The sequence below is a fragment of the Hemicordylus capensis genome, chromosome 1, assembly GCF_027244095.1.
Source record: "Hemicordylus capensis ecotype Gifberg chromosome 1, rHemCap1.1.pri, whole genome shotgun sequence".
NCBI classification, from domain to species: Eukaryota; Metazoa; Chordata; class Lepidosauria; order Squamata; family Cordylidae; genus Hemicordylus; species Hemicordylus capensis.
Window position 1 is genome coordinate 25,522,541 of NC_069657.1, and position 18,719 is coordinate 25,541,259.

The 18,719-nt window shown below is 42.6% G+C and overlaps 1 protein-coding gene across 6 annotated transcripts in view; it reads right to left on the bottom strand.

Moving 5' to 3' along the window:
• EVL (Enah/Vasp-like) overlaps positions 1-18,719 on the bottom strand; it is a 254,336-nt gene that overhangs the window by 173,879 nt on the left and 61,738 nt on the right. Inside the window, exon 1 of one of the 6 annotated variants that reach the window (XM_053258061.1) lies at positions 3,585-3,680. The exons of the other annotated variants lie outside the window; for them this stretch is intronic. Coding sequence (XP_053114036.1) covers positions 3,585-3,673 — 89 coding nt within the window. The 5' untranslated portion in view covers positions 3,674-3,680. Of the gene's footprint in view, positions 1-3,584; positions 3,681-18,719 lie in introns of those variants that run through there. 6 annotated transcript variants of the gene reach the window in all.

The window sequence follows — 18,719 nt, forward strand, 5'->3', positions numbered from 1 at the left end:
GACTTGGTTCAGAGCAAGTTGATAGTGCAGGCTATATGGGCAGCATGCATTCAAGTCAAGCTGTCAAACAGACCAAAACAGGACGTGCCCGCACCTCGCTAACAAGGTATGGCCAAAGCTAGAGATACCCATTGAAGGAAAATCAATCAGGGAAGGATTCCTCCCGCCTAAGAGATAACATAAAAGGCTCTCAAGAAGGAGCACAAATAAACTACACATTTCCCAACCCATTCACCTTAATGAATTGACTGCGAAAGACCAGGAAGGAGTTGCTTGTTAGCAAACTATAGGAGCACGTGGAGGCTCAAGGTAAGTAAACGAACACTAGCCCACCTCACAAGCTCATGTCCATATTTGTATAGTTGCTCTTGCCTTTGTTTTACTCTACCACTCTACACACCTAGAGTAATCAAGTCTAGCCCACAATAACACTTTTGTGTCCCCTACAGGAAGTGAGAATTGCTTGGTAAATAACAATCTTTGCCACAGGGCATGTTTTTGGATATAAATACTCCAGCCTGACCACATAGCTTTGGATTGTGGGAGGATTCAGTTCAGATTCCACTGGGACTTTACAGATTCCCATTAGCAAGCTGTGGTTGCAATTGCCCCCTCACTCTCTCTCCCCACTCCCATCCCACGCTTTACTCCAGAAAGAGGCCCGAGTGCCCAGCCATCGTGCATCGAATGCACCCAGGAAGGACCGGTAATAACAAACTTCACATCTCTCTCTCTCTCTAAGCTCCCACTTCCGCTTCTCTTTTGACTTTCCCTCCCCCGCACTCCTGCACTGCAAGAGCCTCTAAGCAGGCTATGATTTGGAACTCTAGCCAAATTACTACCAGCCTTTACCAAGACTCCCATTTTGAACTTTAGTTATTGAACTGCCTTGCCTAACTAACCTTTGCCTTCTGTATCCCCATTTTAACCTTTAATAAAGCTTTCAAAGCAAACTTTACACCTTTGCACCTACATCTCCCCATCCTTTCCAAATACACCAAACTTGTTTAAATTGATACTGGAGCCGAACTGCTCCCCAACCCAAGCTAATTTCCCCGCTTTATGCCAAAAGCATCTCAGAGATGTCTAGCCAGCATCTCAGGGCAGTTCTAGATCTCAGAACAACAACAACAACAACAACAAAAACCCCTCAGCTTATTGTTCAGGTCTTGCAACAAAATTGTATAGATGTAGCCCAGTCATAAACCACAGTTATTTCTGTTTTTGCCAGTCTTGAAAGAGAGTGGGGTGAAAAAAGTTGGGGTAAAAGAAAGCTGACATCAGGGGCAGAAGCGATAATCTGCACTTTCAGGCCAAAATGAATCCTGGAGAGACCACATTATGCCTGTTCTCAAAAAGTTGCCTTGGCTGCCGATATGTTTCAGCATATCATACAGAGTGCTGGTTATTACCTTTAAAGCCCTGAATGGCTTAGGTCCACATTACCTGAACACCTTACTCTACAAAATATCCACCGTTCATTAAGATCATCAGGAGGGGTCCATTTTTGGGTACCACCAGTCCATCTGGTGGCAGCCTGGGATAGGTCCTTCTCTGTTGTCACCCCTAGATTGTGGAACATGCTCTTCGTGGATATAAGAGGAATGTCTTCATTGGAGCCCTCCAGGAGAACCGTAAAGACCCATCTTTTTAGCCTGTCTTTTAATGATATTTAGTTTTAATGTTAACAAGTTTTAATAGGAATTTTAATCTGCTTTTAATTGGTTTTTAATTTTAATTGTTAATTGATTTTGTTTTCTGATTTTAATGAAAAGTGCCCTGAGCCACCTTTGCAAGGACGGTATATCAATCAATCAATCAATCAATCAAATAAATAAAATTATTATTGTTATCTCATTATCATTATCTCATTAACAAATTTTGAATTCTGTTGAAACAGCTGGATAATATTTTCACATGCTTAAGTCAGAGTCCTCTTCATGAACAGAAATCCACCCGAGAGTGAATAACTTATTTTTAAAAGCTATTCCAGCTTAATGTTACAACTTATTAGGCTTAATGGAACCTGGTTTTTAAAACTGACTTTTGCTGCTTTAATGACTAAAGTTCTTTTATAAATGTTTAAAATATTGTTCCATGTATCTTTTTTACTGGTTTGCTGAAAGCTCTGTTAGTCTCAATCCTTTTAAGGAAAAGTCCCCAATAAAGATAGTACATCAATTTTACTTATTTTATAAGTTCACAAAATACGTTTGATACGTTGTGTTCTTTGGCAGGTATTGGCAATAGTAAGATTCAATTAGAGATCATAACAGGCTTCCAATCAGCCCAAGAAGTCAAAGAAATAAGCAGTATTTATAAAAACACTTGCTAAGAAATTTCACTGAAAAAACAATGAATTTCAAATGAGTGTGCTTGGGATCCAAGTTATATATTTTTTAAATATAAGGGTGTTTGTTTATTTGAATGTAGTATTTAACAGAACCATTACTGTAAAGAATCTATGGCCAAGAACTCACAGAGAATGTGTGCCCGTATGTACACTCTTATTGCTCCTGAGTTTCAGAATGAGTCCTAATTTCATTTCTGTAATTCACACTCTTCTGAGACATTGGTCTCATGCTTCTGCTTCCTCTTTGATACACAATTTCACAGCTGCTGCAGTTGTTAACCAAAAACCAAATCATCTTTTCTCTGATCCAAGCAAGTACAGTCAGCTATGAAATATTAATCTGCAAGCCTTCCACAAGCGACAACCTATCAGGAATGTAATCACATTTCCACCTACATCCCTAATAATTAAACCCAGGACAAAGCTCTGACTTGCAGAAAGTTCTTTGCAAACAGCATGACATGTTTCTGTCATGTTTCTGCCTGCAGAAACATGACTGAATGTATGCATATGCTGAGGCAGGGCGTGGGGGCAGGTCCTACATCATGCCAACTGGCCTTCCCCCAACCTACACAAGCTCAGTCTATCTGCTTAACAACTCATCAGACAAACCTATGTATGCACTGTTTGTCTAAGCACAATTAGACGGAACCGGTATAGGTCAGGATGGAACCAGTGGTGTGATTCTGACCCCGCACATATACAACACACAAACACGTGTCTGAAAAGGGTTAACGACAGGGCTATGTACTCATTGTTATGTAAAAAGCCAGACAAACAAGAATTTAACTAAATATTAAAATCTTAGCACTTGAATTTGTTGATGTACAATAATTTGGAGTTTATGGTGAAGAATGTGGAACAAAGCAACAGAATATTCTACTTTGTAGAAGTCTTAGAATGTGAACACTCCAGAGTGCATTTATCCTTTTGCTGATATCTTGGAGGTTGTCCACATTTTGCATTAATGGTAAATCCTACTGTCATTTTCTCCAGGAAAATCCTTTATCATTTTCACATGTCTCATGTTCCTAAATTTCTTTCCCTTAGGGAAAGAAACAACATATCCAGCAGAATGACAGTTTTTGAAAATTAGGCAATTTATCTGCAAATCATCTTGCTGCAAGGAACATGTTTCTTTAGTGCCATATTCAGTCTGCAACTCACTGCAGGTTTTGTGTATTCTTCTTACAAATAGAGCATCTGAAGCATGAAAATACAATTTCTATACCTGCTTCTCCCAGCAGAAACTATCTCTGGAATATAATCTAAAAGGCAGCTGCATCTTGGCTCCTGAAGAACTGCAAAGGGAAGAAGCATATTAAAACCAGCATCACTTCTAACAGTGAGAGAGAGAGAGAGAGAGAGAGAGAGAGAGAGTGTGTGTGTGTGTGTGTGTGTGAAGAGTTACAGAGGCTAAAAGCAGCTTGATGAGATCCATGTGAAACCAGATTATGTACAGGGTCTAACATTCATTCATTCAATTTCTATACCGCCCTTCCAAAAATGGCTCAGGGCAGTTTACACAGAGAAATAATAAATAAATAAGATGAATCCCTGTCCCCAAAAGGCTCTCAATCTAAAAAGAAACATGAAATAGACACCAGCGACAGTCACTGGAGGTACTGCGCTGGACGTGAACAGGGCCAGTTACTCTCCCCCTGCGAAATAAAAGAGAATCACCATGTTAAAAAGGTGCCTCTTTGCCAAGTTAGCAGGGGTAACATGCCTTCAACTCATGGCATACCATGCACTGGACACACCTAGGACTTGCTGACTGCATGCTGGCTGCTTCACACACCCACAATTACCTGTGGATTTAATTAAATCATGATGGGAGGAGTATATGGGGGGAGGGGGAGAGGATAGACTTCAGACTGGTTCCAGCACTCTATTAATCCAGTCACAACAATGATAGCACGAGAAGACTAGGGACCCAAAGAGGCGGAGGAGGGGAAGTTGGCTGTCTTCCACTCATCTACTCTCCTACAGACTCAAGCCCAAACTATGCAGTATTTTAAGACTGCAACAATCTCTCCCACTCTAGTTATTTGTTTAGAAATAGAGGCTATAGGGGGCCCAATCAAAATACAACGCAGGGGGGGAGTGGAATTTTAACCCTTTCCCCACCTGCCATTTTCCTACCCCCAATACTCTTTGCCCCCAAAGGTGTCACTGCAGAACACTGTATTATTGTTATTATTATTAACTTGATTTCTATAATGCCCTTCCAAAAATGGCTCAGGGCGGTTTACACAGAGAAATAATAAATAAATAAGAAGATGGATCCGTGTCCCCCAAAGGCCTCACAACCTAAAAAGAAACATAAGATAGACACCAGCAACAGTCACTGTGCTGGGGGTGTGCTGGGGGTGTGCTGTGCTGGGGGTGTACTGTGCTGGGGGTGAATAGGGCCAGTTACTCTCCCCCTGCTCAATAAAGAGAATCACCACGTTAAAAGGTGCCTCTTTGCCAAGTTAGCAGGAGTCATTCATCCTCTCCTATGCACAGTAAGACATACTAGCCCTAGTTATAAAAATAGCCATGTACAGTGGGGCACAGGGGGGAGGAAGTCCCATTCCCGACACATCAGTCACCCCTGCACCCCACCGCTCATGTTTACAGTGCAGCTTGCAGAGCCCTACCCATGATGGCAGGCACTCCCGTGATTGCACCACCCTCGCAACCATGGGATTTCCCGCCAGATGTTTAACAGAAATGTCTGAAGTTGCCTTCTGAATCATCTGTATGGCTAGTAAGCTAGGGACATCAGCCAGTCTGTTGGGTTTATAGTGCCAGCAACTGCCTTTCACGTCTCTTAAACTGGGAACTACCTGTGTTATACCAATATTTTCTATAGCATACTTGGAAAGCATTTTAAGCAAAGTAAGCAGGAATATTCATAAAATATACAGGTATATGCAACGTCCAATACAATGTACTCATCCAAGGTAGCATTCAACATGTATATGTTCAATATAGAAAATCCAGTTACCCCTGCTGAGCAAAAAGGCACCTTTTAAAGCAGTGATTATCTTATTTTCTCTTCTATTTAGCAGGGAGAGAACAATTGTTCCTATAAAACTCCAGCACATCCCTCCAGAGTCTGTTTTTGGTATCTACCTTGGGGGTGGGGGTTAAGATTGTGAGCTCTTTTGGACAGGGAACCATCTTATTTATTTTTCTATGCAAACCACTTTGAGAACCTTTCTTGAAAAGTGATATATAAACATTTTCTGTAGTAATCGTGGTAGTGGTGGTGGTAATAATGCTGCAGCTATAATGAGCTGTTCAACTGTTTTTTTAATTTCAGTGAAACCAATATTCTGAAACAAGGAACAATTCTTTCACAATGCGAGACATACTACAATGCTAAAGTACACAAAAGTACAAGAGGTTGTATATCATTCAGCTTGGATATATTTAATTATGCCTACCCAGCAAGCACATAAATAAAAGCATGGTGATCTCGTCCCCTTATACACAAAACACAGCAACCCAAATTGGTCAAGCATTCTTTGGCTACTCTGTAGGTAATCAGGAATTATGTCCTATTCAAGTCTGATTTAAGTCACCAGGCCCTCATTTAACAAACCATTTACATGGCCAGATTTATAAACACGTTGGATTGGGCCAATGACTTACACTATATGCTGGAGCCTCCCCGCTCCTCCTCCAAGGCTGGGCGGGGTGGAGGGGGGGAGGCTGGAAGTGGGGCGGGGGGAGATCAAAATAGTGTGTCTGGGGTGGAGACATGATTTACACATTCTAAAGGCTGGCTAAGCCGAACAGTTTGTTAATTAAGGTCATGGGTCAGAAGGCAGAGGAGGATTAGTCTTTGCATCAGTTTCTTAAGGGACCCAGAAGATAACTGATAAAAATAGATGGCTGGATTAGGGGGACGTAGAAGCTTAACTGCTAGTTGTGTGGTTGCACTTTCCAGCAGCATTTTAAACCGTCAGAAATAAACAGCTCATTTTGTGCCGATATGAGCAGGATGCTGGAGTCAATTTTAAATGAAGTTCAAGATTCTGTTAGGCTCCTCATCTGTGCCTACAAGCCTAATTGACTCATTGATTGAGTGCCATCAAGTCGGTGTCGACCCTTTATCGACCACATAGATAGATTCTCTCCAGGATGATCTGTCTTCAACTTGGCCTTTAAGGTCTCTCAGTGGTGCGTTCATTGCAGTCGTAATCATGTCCAGCCACCTTGCTGCTGGTCGCCCTCTTCTTCTCTGGGCCCCTTAACAAGCCTAAACCCACTCCAGTGATATATGCAGGTAAGCGAGACTATGATGTAGAACTATTAAGGGTCTTTTGAGTAGGGTCAGACACCTACATTATGCGTTTATGTTCAAGCCTAAATAGAGGTGATGTCGGTTGGAATGCCCCTCTATAAAGAAAAAAAGGGGGGGGAGTAAAGCATAGGAGAAATGGGCAGGAACAGAATTGCTGATCCCTTCCTCCACTGACCACTTCAGCTTCTGAAACTGCCTCTGGAACCCAGCCAGAAGAAACCAGGCTCCAAAGGACATTTGTAGATTCAGTGGAGGACAGGGAAAGGATTAAGCATTTCCCCCCCACCCTCTTCCCTCCACATCCGTGTGGTATGATCCACAGGGGTGAAGAAATGTTGGCTCAGTTTATCATTCAGACAAAATATTTTGCTCATCAAGCTATATTGGTACATTGCTCATCAGGACTTTTTTCACTGGTCCGGCATCATTTTTCACTCCTCACAGACTAGTAGATTTCTGCAGCCCCGATAACCCACATTTTAAACACACACATCTGCCACCATCACACAGCATGCTAAATATCTAGCATTTATACAGTGGTTTTTGAGTATTTTTGAGTATTTTGAGCATGCTCCCGCTACTGCCACTGCTTGATGATGTCTGCACCCACCAATGTTAAGTGGAAAATGTCAGTAACCCACCTCCGCCTGACATTCAAATCAGACATACGAAATCGGCTTAGCAAGTTGGGTTGAAGTGGGCTACCAACATTCTCCATTTGACATTGGTGGGTTCAGATGTCAGGGAAGCAGGAGGAACTGTGAAAGGGCACACTTGGCAGCAACCAAGTGTGAGGAGAGGAGAGCTGGTCTTGTGGTAGCTAGCATGACTTGTCCCCATAGCTAAGCAGGGTCTGCCCTGGTTGCATATGAATGGGAGACTTGATGTGTGAGCAGCACTGTAAGATATTCCCCTCAGGGGATGGAGCCCCTCTGAGAAGAGCAGAAGGTTTCAAGTTCCCTCCCTGGTTTCTCCAAGATAGGGCTGAGAGAGATTCCTGCCTGCAACCTTGAAGAAGCCGCTGCCAGTCTGAAGATGATACTGAGCTAGATAGACCAATGGTCTGACTCAGTACATGGCAGTTTCCCATGTTTCCTAACCGGTGGTCCTCCCTTACTTACTTACTTGCCACCATTACATGTGAAGCTGCCCATACATTAGCGCAGCAACACTGTGAAGCTGTTCTCACGCGCAGGCAAAACCGGGCAAAGGAAGCCAAGCCGGATTTTGCCTGTGCGTGAGAACCGCCAGGAGCCGCATTACTCCCGGCACCAGCGGGGCAGCAAACCTGCCAAAGAGCCCCACTTGTTAGCCAGGGTTAAGGGTGCAAACGCATCCTTAGCCCAGGCTAAATGATCATGTGTCGATGCCATGCGGCTTCGCACAGCGCCGAAACAGCAGCAGCCTCCCGGCCAGTGCCAAGAGAATCCCTATATTTCATTGCACATTTGCATGGTGCATTATGGTAGTTCTGGAGGCTGGGACAATGTGTCCCAGCCCCCGACCCTCCACACTGCCGGGGGCTGCCAGCAATCATCTGGGTAGGCAATCCTGAGAAAAGAGGGATCATCTGTGTGGAGGTAAGTGCTAGCAGCCTTCCTCCCCACTCTCCCTCAAGCCCTTCCTCACTGATCATGAGAAAGGGCTCTGTGTCTGTCTTCACACCCTTGTAAAGCTGGCCGGTGCTGTTATACTCCTATTGCTAATGGAAAGCTGAGGCTGAGAGAAAGTGGCTTTCCCAGGGACAGCTGCTGATAATCTGCAGAGCCTTGTGGGCTGAGATGTGAACCAGGAACTTCACAGCTCAGTTGCTTAGTCATTGCACTGAAGTAGCCTTCATAAATAGATCCTCATATCATTTCCCTGCAGTGCACTTCAAGTTGCGTGGCTGAATTATTAGTCATACATAGATCTTCCAAGCTCTCCTGTGCCTTAGTTAGTTAGTTAGTTAGTTATCTATCTATCTATCATATTTTTATACCAACTGATATGTAAATCTCTAGGTGGTGTACAAATCCGAACATTAAAATCATGTTAAAATAGATAAAACACGATTAGAACAATATAAAACAAATTATTAAAATTATTACAATTCTAATTAAAAGCTTGCAAGAACAGGAAAGTCTTAAGAGTCTTCCTGAAAACAAACAGAAGGAGATGCTATTTTAGCAGGGAGCATATTCCAAAGCCCTGGGGCAGCCACAGAGAAAGCCTGGTCCCAAGTCGTCACCAGACGAACTGGTGGCAACCGTAACTGGACCTCTCTAGAAGATCATAAAAGGCAGGAGGGTTCATGACAAAGGAGGCGCTCTTTTAAATAACCTGGTCCCAAGTCATTAAGGGCTTTATAGGTAATAACCAGCACTTTGTATTTCACCCAGAAACATATTGGCAGCCAGTGCAGTTCTTTTAAAACTGGTGTTATATGGTCCCTTCATGTTGTCCCAGAGACCAATCTGGCTGCCGCATTCTGTACCAATTGTCATTTCTGGACTACGTATAAAGGCAGCCCCACATAGAGCACATTACAGTAGATATGAATGTAGTACATATCTATGTTCGAACCACCTACCCTTAAGTTTTACAAATGTAACTTCCTTCTAAGAATGATAACACAGGAGAAAAAAATATCATTTCCTCAAAAGTTCCAAGTTACCATATGAAATTACCTTTCTCTCAGAAATAATAATGCTGCATATAATCTGTATTTATTCAATTTATATGCTGAACATATACTGAGAGAAGCTGGACCGGAAGAAGATGAGCGTGGTTTTAAAGTTGGAGGAAGAAGCATGAATGAAAGTCATTGTAATAACTCTAGTAATGAAAGTCATGGAGCACAGTGAAAAAATTAGACTACAACTAAATCTCAAGAAGACTAAACTAATGACAACGGGCACAGCAACAAGCCTCAGAATTGATTATGAAGACACTGAAGTGGTGGATAACTTCTGCCTTTTAGGATTGACCATCAACAATAAAGCATCCAGCAGTCAAGAAATATGCCGCAAACTAGCACTTGGTAAGGTTGCAATGAAGACCTTGGAAAGGATATTTAGATGCTGCAACATGTCTATACCTACAAAGGTATAGCAGCGGCGGGCCCAGCGGGGGCGGCAAGGCGGCGGGCCCGGTGGCGGCAAGCCGGGCGGCAAGGCGGCGGGCCGGGCGGCGGCGGCAAACCGGGCGGCAAGGCGGCAGCAAGCCGGGTGGCAAGGTGGCGTGCTGGGTGGTGGCGGCGGGTCGGGCAGCGGCGGGCCAGCTAGAGGCACAGATGCTCTGTGCCCAGGCCCACTAGTATATATAATATATCCAGAGAGAGAGAAACTGAGACTCCCTCTCTGCCTGCACCACTGTGACTACTGGCCCAACCTCTGCTAAAACATTTCTTTATGCATCCAGATATCTGAAAGCCCGTAGCATTTTTAAAACTAGGTCTCCAATACAGTGGTTATAAGCTAAAATGTACGTTTGTAGTTAATTTTATTGCATATCTTGGCTGATGAAAAAGCAATTCTCCTTAACACTGTCCCACTTTTAAAGAAGGGATGCTGTTTTATGAGGGAATGATTTACATACCTCTGATTAATATTTAATAGCATTACTGTTCGTTGAGCTGAATTAAACACACATCTATGCAGATAGGAAACTTTACTCAATCAGAAAGTATGCTTTGAGTTATGCATGTCTGAGAGTGCTATAATGTTGTACAATGGAATACACAATTATATAAACACAATTTTATCTAGAGCAGATGACATTTATTCTGCGGACAAGACAGTCAAACTGACTGACAAACAACATGTGAAATGGAGAGAGCACCTCCACTTCTGTAGCTGATCACAATTATTCTCAAACTTGACCTCAAAGACACAGCGATTACAAATAAAATAAAACTGGAGGCATTCTGACATTCAAAGAGGTGCATATATACTTTCTCAATCAAATCCCAGAACAATAGGCAGGCATGCTCCTTGCAAATGCAGGACAGCCAGCATCTCATTCTCCCCTTTCCTCCACATCTCTGGACCAGGATTCCACAAACTGCTCTTCCCTCTCTTGCAAACAGACCTCCCCAGGAGCTTTTCCGAACAGCCACTGACCACAGCTTTGCTACATTTAGGCTGGGGGTGTTCTGTGTTCATACAAAGGAACCATTTACAGTGACATCGGGACAGCAACAGAAGGTGCTGTTCATACAGCCAATGGCATTATTCAGCTTTGCTCCTGACAATTCTCAGTTACTGCACCTTATATGCATACTAAAAAAAAAAGTAGCATTTTGGTATCGTGCTCAAAGTGGCTTAGCTTTAGGCACTTCCTGCCACAGTAAAGCCACCCATCTGGGAAAGCTCCAGATTCAACCCAAAAGTCTCCATAGCTCACTTGGTGCTGGAGGAGGTGAGAAACAGTAGAGACCCTCATGCTGTTGGAAGAGGCTCCCACTGTTTTTACCCCCTCCAAATACCAATGCAGATGAGAGAAGAACCCCCAGCTCCATCTCCCCCTCCAGCCCTCTGAATGTGGACAAAAATATGGGGGAGGGTTAGAGACAACTTATGGCTGGTTGGTAAGCCAAGCCAAACATGTGCAGATCCCCAATCAGGTCTGCAAATATTGTTTTTCCTGCCAGAACACGAGAACTCCCTCCAACAAGTACAGAGTGAAATACAGATGTCCACTGGGATGCATACAAGCTAGGGAATGTCAGCCAATCCTTGCTCCCCAGAATGTCTCTCTGTGTTTAATGACACATGTTCAATCTTGTGGGAAACACCAAGGGAATATCCTGGTCCCACAGCAAGCACCATTGCCACAGGAAGTGTGAAGGGGCGCCATGAATTGGGTTGGTGAAACACAGCTACAGAGCAAAGAAGCCCTACAGAGAGAACAAAAAGGCTGATTTAGGAGTCAGGCAGGGAAGAACTCCTAGTAATTATCCTAGAACTCATAGTAATTCCTAGTTAAGGATGCATGAAGTATCTTTGACAGTGCATTGGATCAACTACCAATGGTCCCCAACCCTGATGATTTTGAGGTTTGTTGTTTTGTTTGTTTGAGTTATCTTGTTCAGATGAGAAGACTGCCACCATATTGCTCACAAATCTCCCTTTTAAAAAGAGAGTTCATTGTGTATTTTATTGTATATGGGAGTTGGACTAGAAGACTTCAGAGGTCCCTCCAACTCTAAAAATTCTATGGTAATCATGGTAACCTATAGTGTTAACTGGAAATTGCTGGTGAAGTGGTTAATGCAGATAGTAATATATACAGTGGAAGCCAATCTCTAAGCATTATCAATATGATGGGACATTTTAGCGTTTTCCTCATATAACCTTTATGCATTTTCCTCATATAACCCTAATGCCTAACCCAACAGCCAGCCCTTGACACACAACTGTCATGTATAAAATATTTTCAAGGAACAGCCTTTTGCAAGATTTGTATGCAACTCTCTGCCACTGTCTATGCGTTTAAATTCACTTGAACACTGCATGCAAAGAAACGAGTCATCTGGGCAGTGTCCTTGCAACAGACATGTTTAAAATTCATACGGAGACCAAACCTAGGTAGGAACTGTATTCAGATTCCATGCAGGCAGCTGCAAAAAACGTGATCAGGGAGAGGTCATGGCCAGGCAAGGAAAGCACGGCCTGTAGAATTCTGAACTAACTGAAACTTCAGAATGAAACAACTTACTAAACATGTATGAAAACACAAGAAAATGTCACAGTATATCCCTGACGTACCTGTGTTTCCCAAGCCTGCGCCTGAGCATGGTGAAAATTTTAGGAACCTTTCCCCCTCAGAAGCAGAAGGGGTTGTGACCAGTGTTCCCTATAACAGAGATGCCCAGATGTTGATGACTTCAACTCCCATAATCCCCAGCTAAAGGCCATTCCTGTTACAGGGAACACTGGTTGTGAATGTGTTGAGGTAGCATTCTTCAAGCTGAGAAATTCCCTGCTCTTTTTGTTCAAGCCCCCTTCCTTCTCCCTGTCTAAAAGAACAAAGTGATGAAGCCAAGCAAACCTCACTGGGTAGGTTATTCCATAAACATGGTGCAACTAGCAAAAAGACCCTCTCCCTGCCCAAGTTTTTAACAAATTAGATTATAATTGGCACCTAATTGCACAGGAACAGGAAAAGCTGCCTTATATCAAGTCAGGCCCTTGGTCCATCTAGCTCAGTATTGTCTGTACTGATTGGCAGTGGCTCTCCAGGGTTTCAGGCAGGAGCCTTTTCCAAACCTACCTGGAGATGCCAGGGATTGAACCTGGGACCTTCTGTATGCAAAGGTTCTTCCACTGAGATATGGCCCCATCTTCTAAGTGAAGCCAGTAGGACTTGAACCCACAACTCAGCCAGGCTCTCTGCACTGCTCTGCACACACCCAACTGCCTGAGCCACTCAGTTCTTCTGACAAAGCCATCTGACAAACCTTCCTGGTGAGAGTATTCCAGAAATAGGGTGCCATGACAGAAAAAGGCTTATCTCCGGCAGAAAGAGGAGAAATTCAGAGCAAGGCTTCAGAGTACTAATGAAACAAATGGGCATGTTGAACCACAAATAGGAAGTGCCCTGGCTTCCCTGCTTCCAAGCTGTAGCATTGTGATATATTATGGGTTTATTGTTAAGTACTATGGGCTTTATGATCTACCTTGAGTTTTTGAAGAAGTGGCATAGAAGTGGATACAATAAGTTGTTCCATTTGCCTAAAGCTGGCACAATATTTATAAGCCACATCCTGCCAATAAACAGCTTTGTAACAGCTGTGGTATGAAACACAGACTGTGTGATTTCAGTACTTGGAGTGGTCTTCAAGTCTTTGCCAAGTCTAATGGGCTGACATTGATTCCAGGCTTGGAACCTAAACTGACTCACTGCACATGCAGCAATTTTTGGAATGGGAAAACACCACACAAATCGAACTGTGCTTATCCTGTGCTTTTGGAGCCTTTCCAAGAAATGGACAAATCACATGTCGACTTTCTAGGAAAACAGTTATGCAACTCAAAAGAGTTTATTCAGTAAAGGGCTATGTTCAAAAGCAGATATGACCAGTACAAATGTATGGCGGTATAGAATACTTAAGTATACCTCTAGTACAAATATATACAAAAATCAGCTTATAAAACAGACGCAACACAGGATTAAAAATAATCAGTCCATCTGCTGCACTTTCTTGATCAAATAAGAAAATCTTGCAAATAAATACTATTCACAGAGTAAACTAGTTAAACTTATCTTTTAATCCATATTCACCTCACCTTTCAGGTGACTGACATATTCAGGAAATCTGCCTAATTTGTCCTTTTAATTTCAATGGGATTGCTCTGAGATATTTCCTCAATATTTCAGCCAGTGTGTACAGACATACATACACAACACCAAATTATTTCCTTTGGTAGTGGCACCTTACAGACTAATACATGCAGTTCAACAAAATCTTTCATGGATTAGAGCATTCAAAATACATGAAGTGCGGCATGAAATGTTGGTAAAGTGCTTTAGTAAAGTATAGAGGAGTCCGAGACATGAAAATGGTCCAGGGGACTGAAACTAGCAAAGCCCCATGTTCACATATTACTTTCTATCTGGGATTTGAGAACTCTACCCAAGGAGACTAATGTCTGAATTAATAAACCAGGCAAACCTGATATCATGCTAGTTGGCAAAGCTGGCATGAAAGTTCTCAGTTAATGGAAATCCTCATCCCAGCTGCAGAACACCCAGGACAGCTTATGCAAAGTTGGGATGAAAGAGTCTTGGCAGGTATCCAGCCTACTATATAAATGAGATGCAAGCACAGTTGACCCCTCCTGGTAAGAAGTCATCTAGACTATCATCTATCATCGGTTGGTGTTGCCAACCGGCTGACAAAGTGAGATTGGTGTAGTAGTGTACCTTCCAGATACACTTACATTCTGGGCATAAATGAGGGGGCAACAGCAAGGGCAGAGGTAACAATTCTCAAATCCAGTGACTGTGTTTATGTACTCCTATGAAGATTGCCTATCTTAAATGCTGGGACCAAAACAAAAAAACCAAAAAAAAAACCCTCTTGTTTCCATAGTAATATATGAGCAGGGTCTAAAACAGGAGGCTAATTTTCACGTCCAGCAATATGGTAGGACAAGTGTCCAATCCAAGTTCGGGGGCTGTGCGTGCTCCCATTTTGTGAATAAAAAGGTAGGAGGCAGGGGAAGTGGTAGTCTGTGACGCTCATGCTGGGTAAGAGGGCTCCATCCTACACAGGAGCTGTACCCAGCTGTTTAATGAGGTTCTCCTACCCAGGGCGGAAAGTTCTCATACCCAGTGGAAGCCTCACAAACAATCACTTCTCCCAGCTCCTCCTGCCTTGCTTTTGACGAGCACATGATTGCAAAACGGGAGTGTACACAGCTCCCAAACCCAAGTCCAACTCTATTTGCTGGTCTTGAGAACCAGACTAGTGTTTCTTGCAGAGAAGTAGCAAAGAATGCAACTGCGTGACAGGGTCCCAGCACTCTTGTCTCCTGGGCTCTGGTCTAAAGGAATTTAATAGGGATTAGAGAGAGGCAAGTTGAAAGAACTGGACACATCCATACTGGTTGTTTTCAGAAACTGGATATATCCCTTTTTCCTTGCAAGATCAGAATGTGCATTTGTCAGCTGCTCACAGGAGAAGTTCAAAGCACCCTACAATTCTTATTTTTATTGGGGGTGGAGGCTGCCTCTAGCTTCAAGCACTGTGACTTCAGCCCTGTTTCTGTTCTAAGTAGGTTACTTGTAAAGGGGATAAAGAGAAGCCTATTTACCTTTTCCCTATACAATGTCCATCACTAAGTTTGGTAATTTTGTCACATGTCCATTGTCTGGCTCCTAGATCCAAAGAAAATTTGTTAAGGCCTGCCTTCAGATATTCACCGCCTAGGCCCAAATATGAGAGACTCCACTATTATCTTTCTTTTATATGGTGTGCCTCAGTCCCACCTCCACCAGGTGTTGAGACACTGTCCCATGATCCTACAGGGCTGGTTCATGGCCTGTGGATGCCCACCTGCCAGAGCTGAGACAGGTCACTCCCTCACCTGTATCCATGGTAGCAAAAACCCTCTATAGGCAGGACTGAAGGTTAGAATATGTATGGAGCTACCTCAAAGGGAGGCCTGTTAGGATGGTAGCAGAGCGAGGCAAGATTCCTTTCCCTACTTGCAAAATCCCTGTATGACCTTCTATTACTAAGGATGCTGGGTAATTTTTAATGCTGGATTTAAAATTGATTTTTTAAAATGGATTTTTAAATGCTGGGTTGAGAGTGTCTTGACACATGCATAAATATTACACACACAAATAAAAATACACACACCACTGAGTCCAATGCTACAACTAGATTACACTGTGCAATTACACAGATGGTACCATGTGTAGGTCCACACGGTTCCACAGATGCTGAGATCACTGAACACTAGTCCGTGTTTCCCCTTGCTTTTATGGAAGCAAAACACCTCATCTGTCACAATGCAACATTTATCCCTCACTGAGGCCTTTCAGTAGTTAAGCATTCTAGGAATCCCATCTGCTATGATTTAACACATTATGAACTCCCCAGTAAGCAAGAAAAAGCTAATATTCGCAAAAGACTCGTCCACAATTGGAAGTTTTCTAAGTGGTCTATTACCACTGACAGGAGTTATACTCCTCATGTTGTGGATTCTAAATAATTGTGTCAAGCCAATAACTCAAGTGCTGATTTCATTCCTCCCCTGGGAATCTCTCAAACTCAGAGGTTCAACATTACCTATCCATATACTTGAGTTTAATGCAGACAGATAATTGTTCAGGACTATGCTTTTGAGTCTGCTTATTCCCACAGTAAGCTTAGTGTTGCTTTTCACGGGCTCCATTTTGCAGGTTCAGCATTAGGGCCCTGTTAAAAAGCATACTAAATTCAAAGAAAGTTTAGGAGAGTGGCATTCTTTGAGTGACTACAGCTCCATCATTTGAACAACTACGGGCAGCCACATCTATTGGTGGTACTGGGTTTCCTAATTACTTGACAGATCTTTGGGGAAACATCTGTCACTATAAAAATTAATTGACATACTCACACAAGAGTAATACCATTATTTCCGGTGGGCTCTCTCTTGCATAACACAATTTGCGCAAATGCAACGCTACTAAGCTGACGTACTTTTGCACAACATGCCAGCCACTGACCAACCCAGTTCAAATCTTAAAATGGTTTTGCAGCATTAACTCTTTAAGCTTCTAATATTGGGCGTTGCTAGTACAAAATTTAGATTGTATGGTTCTTCTGGCATGGTCAGAACCTTACACTGTGCATGTGTACACACACAGGTTGATGCCACTGCAGATACTAAGTAGCATGCATGGGATGCCACTGCATGTGCACACTCAGAAAAGCCTTATCATTGACTTCCCACACTCTCGGAAGCTTCCCAAAGGCTGAGCACACTTTGTAGGCAATCATTCCCAAAGCTCATGTCACAAAATGTTTGTGTTTGAAGCTTTCTGGATAGTCAAAAGGGCTAATGGCATATGGTAATACTGATACAGAGCTACACTCAAGACACTTATATCTGAAGACCTGCAGGTTTTAGTAACTTGCAGCCAGGGAAGGAAAATGTCTTAGTGGGAGTACATGCAACCAAGGTTAACACTTTAGAAATCCAGGTACGATAGAAGTGCAATCACAGTAAGTACTATCAAGTAACACGGGAGAAATGTTAACATTACCTATTTTGAAACACACAATAGCCCTCTTCAAACTTGATTTTTAAAGGACAGTGTACACGGGCTATTTTAAAAGGATGGAGCCCAGATTTTACTCTGGATGCGATCACATGGGAGGGCAGAGAAGGAGGGGAAAGTATACAAATCAGTCAAATAAATAAATAAATAAAATGCAAATTCATTGCTGCATAATTTGCATATTGTGCAAATTAGGCCACCCAGATCTGGAAAGCTTGAATATGGCAACCCTATCATTACCAGAACTGACCTCATAGTTCTATCACATACCACACAGCATAAGATTTTGTCATTTCAACAGCTAAATGAAGAGGGGGAAGGAAGATATTTTTGTTCTTGCTATTGTTAAAACAACTGAAAGTCAGAAACTCTTTACGATCTAACGCAAGTCACTCAAAGATCAACCAGCAATCCCGATCTATCTTCTGCCCACCTCTGCCTTATAAAATGCTTAAAGTAAAAGCCAAAGTAATGCCTAAAGTAAAAGCCAAATATAAAACTAAGGGGGGGAATCAACTTTAAGTAATATTGTGCTAAAACCCGACCTTTTGAGAGAGTAAACGAGCTGCTCATCTTGAATAATTCTCCCAATGTATTGTTCCAACTTTATCCAGAGCACCTGAGAGTAATTTAAATGCATGGCCAGTGCTGGAAAACCCCAGATATCTGGCCAAACATTTTAACCATGCTCCTAGTAGGTGAATGAGAGGCACTTCAAGAAGAGCAACTGCTTTAAAAAGCAATCAATCTTATTGGATTAAAACTAGCTGAGATTTAATTGGTTGAATGCATTAGTGCAAATTAGTTGGACTGATAGCCTTTTGTAATCTAAGAATGGATTTCCCTTGCTTTTTGGTACCTACTTTGCTCATACTATATGTTGGATTTCTTCCAGCAAGGCTATCCTTTGCCCTCATTTCCTGTTGTATAAACGTGTGTCCTTGATTAGGCTTGGAGGTTTTGCTTTGCTTGTGCTGGAACAGGATAAAGCGGCTGCATCCTTTGTTTTCAAAGCACACACTGTGATGCTGTAGTCATCTGGCATAATTGGGACATGCATGCATTTATTCCCAAGAGTTTCAGCACCCTTTGTTTGCATGCAGAGATGCTATTGCCCTAAGCCATTCCTAGTTACAAGGTCACACACACCAGTGTAATGTAAATGCCACTTTGAGTCAATGGGGTTTCCTCAAGGGCTAAAATGTGCTCTTCTTGACATGTTTTCTGGCTTGCTTAAGACACAAGTACATTATTTGGATCAGCACTATAATCATGGCCCCAATTCAAAAAAGTTACAAGCAAATAAGA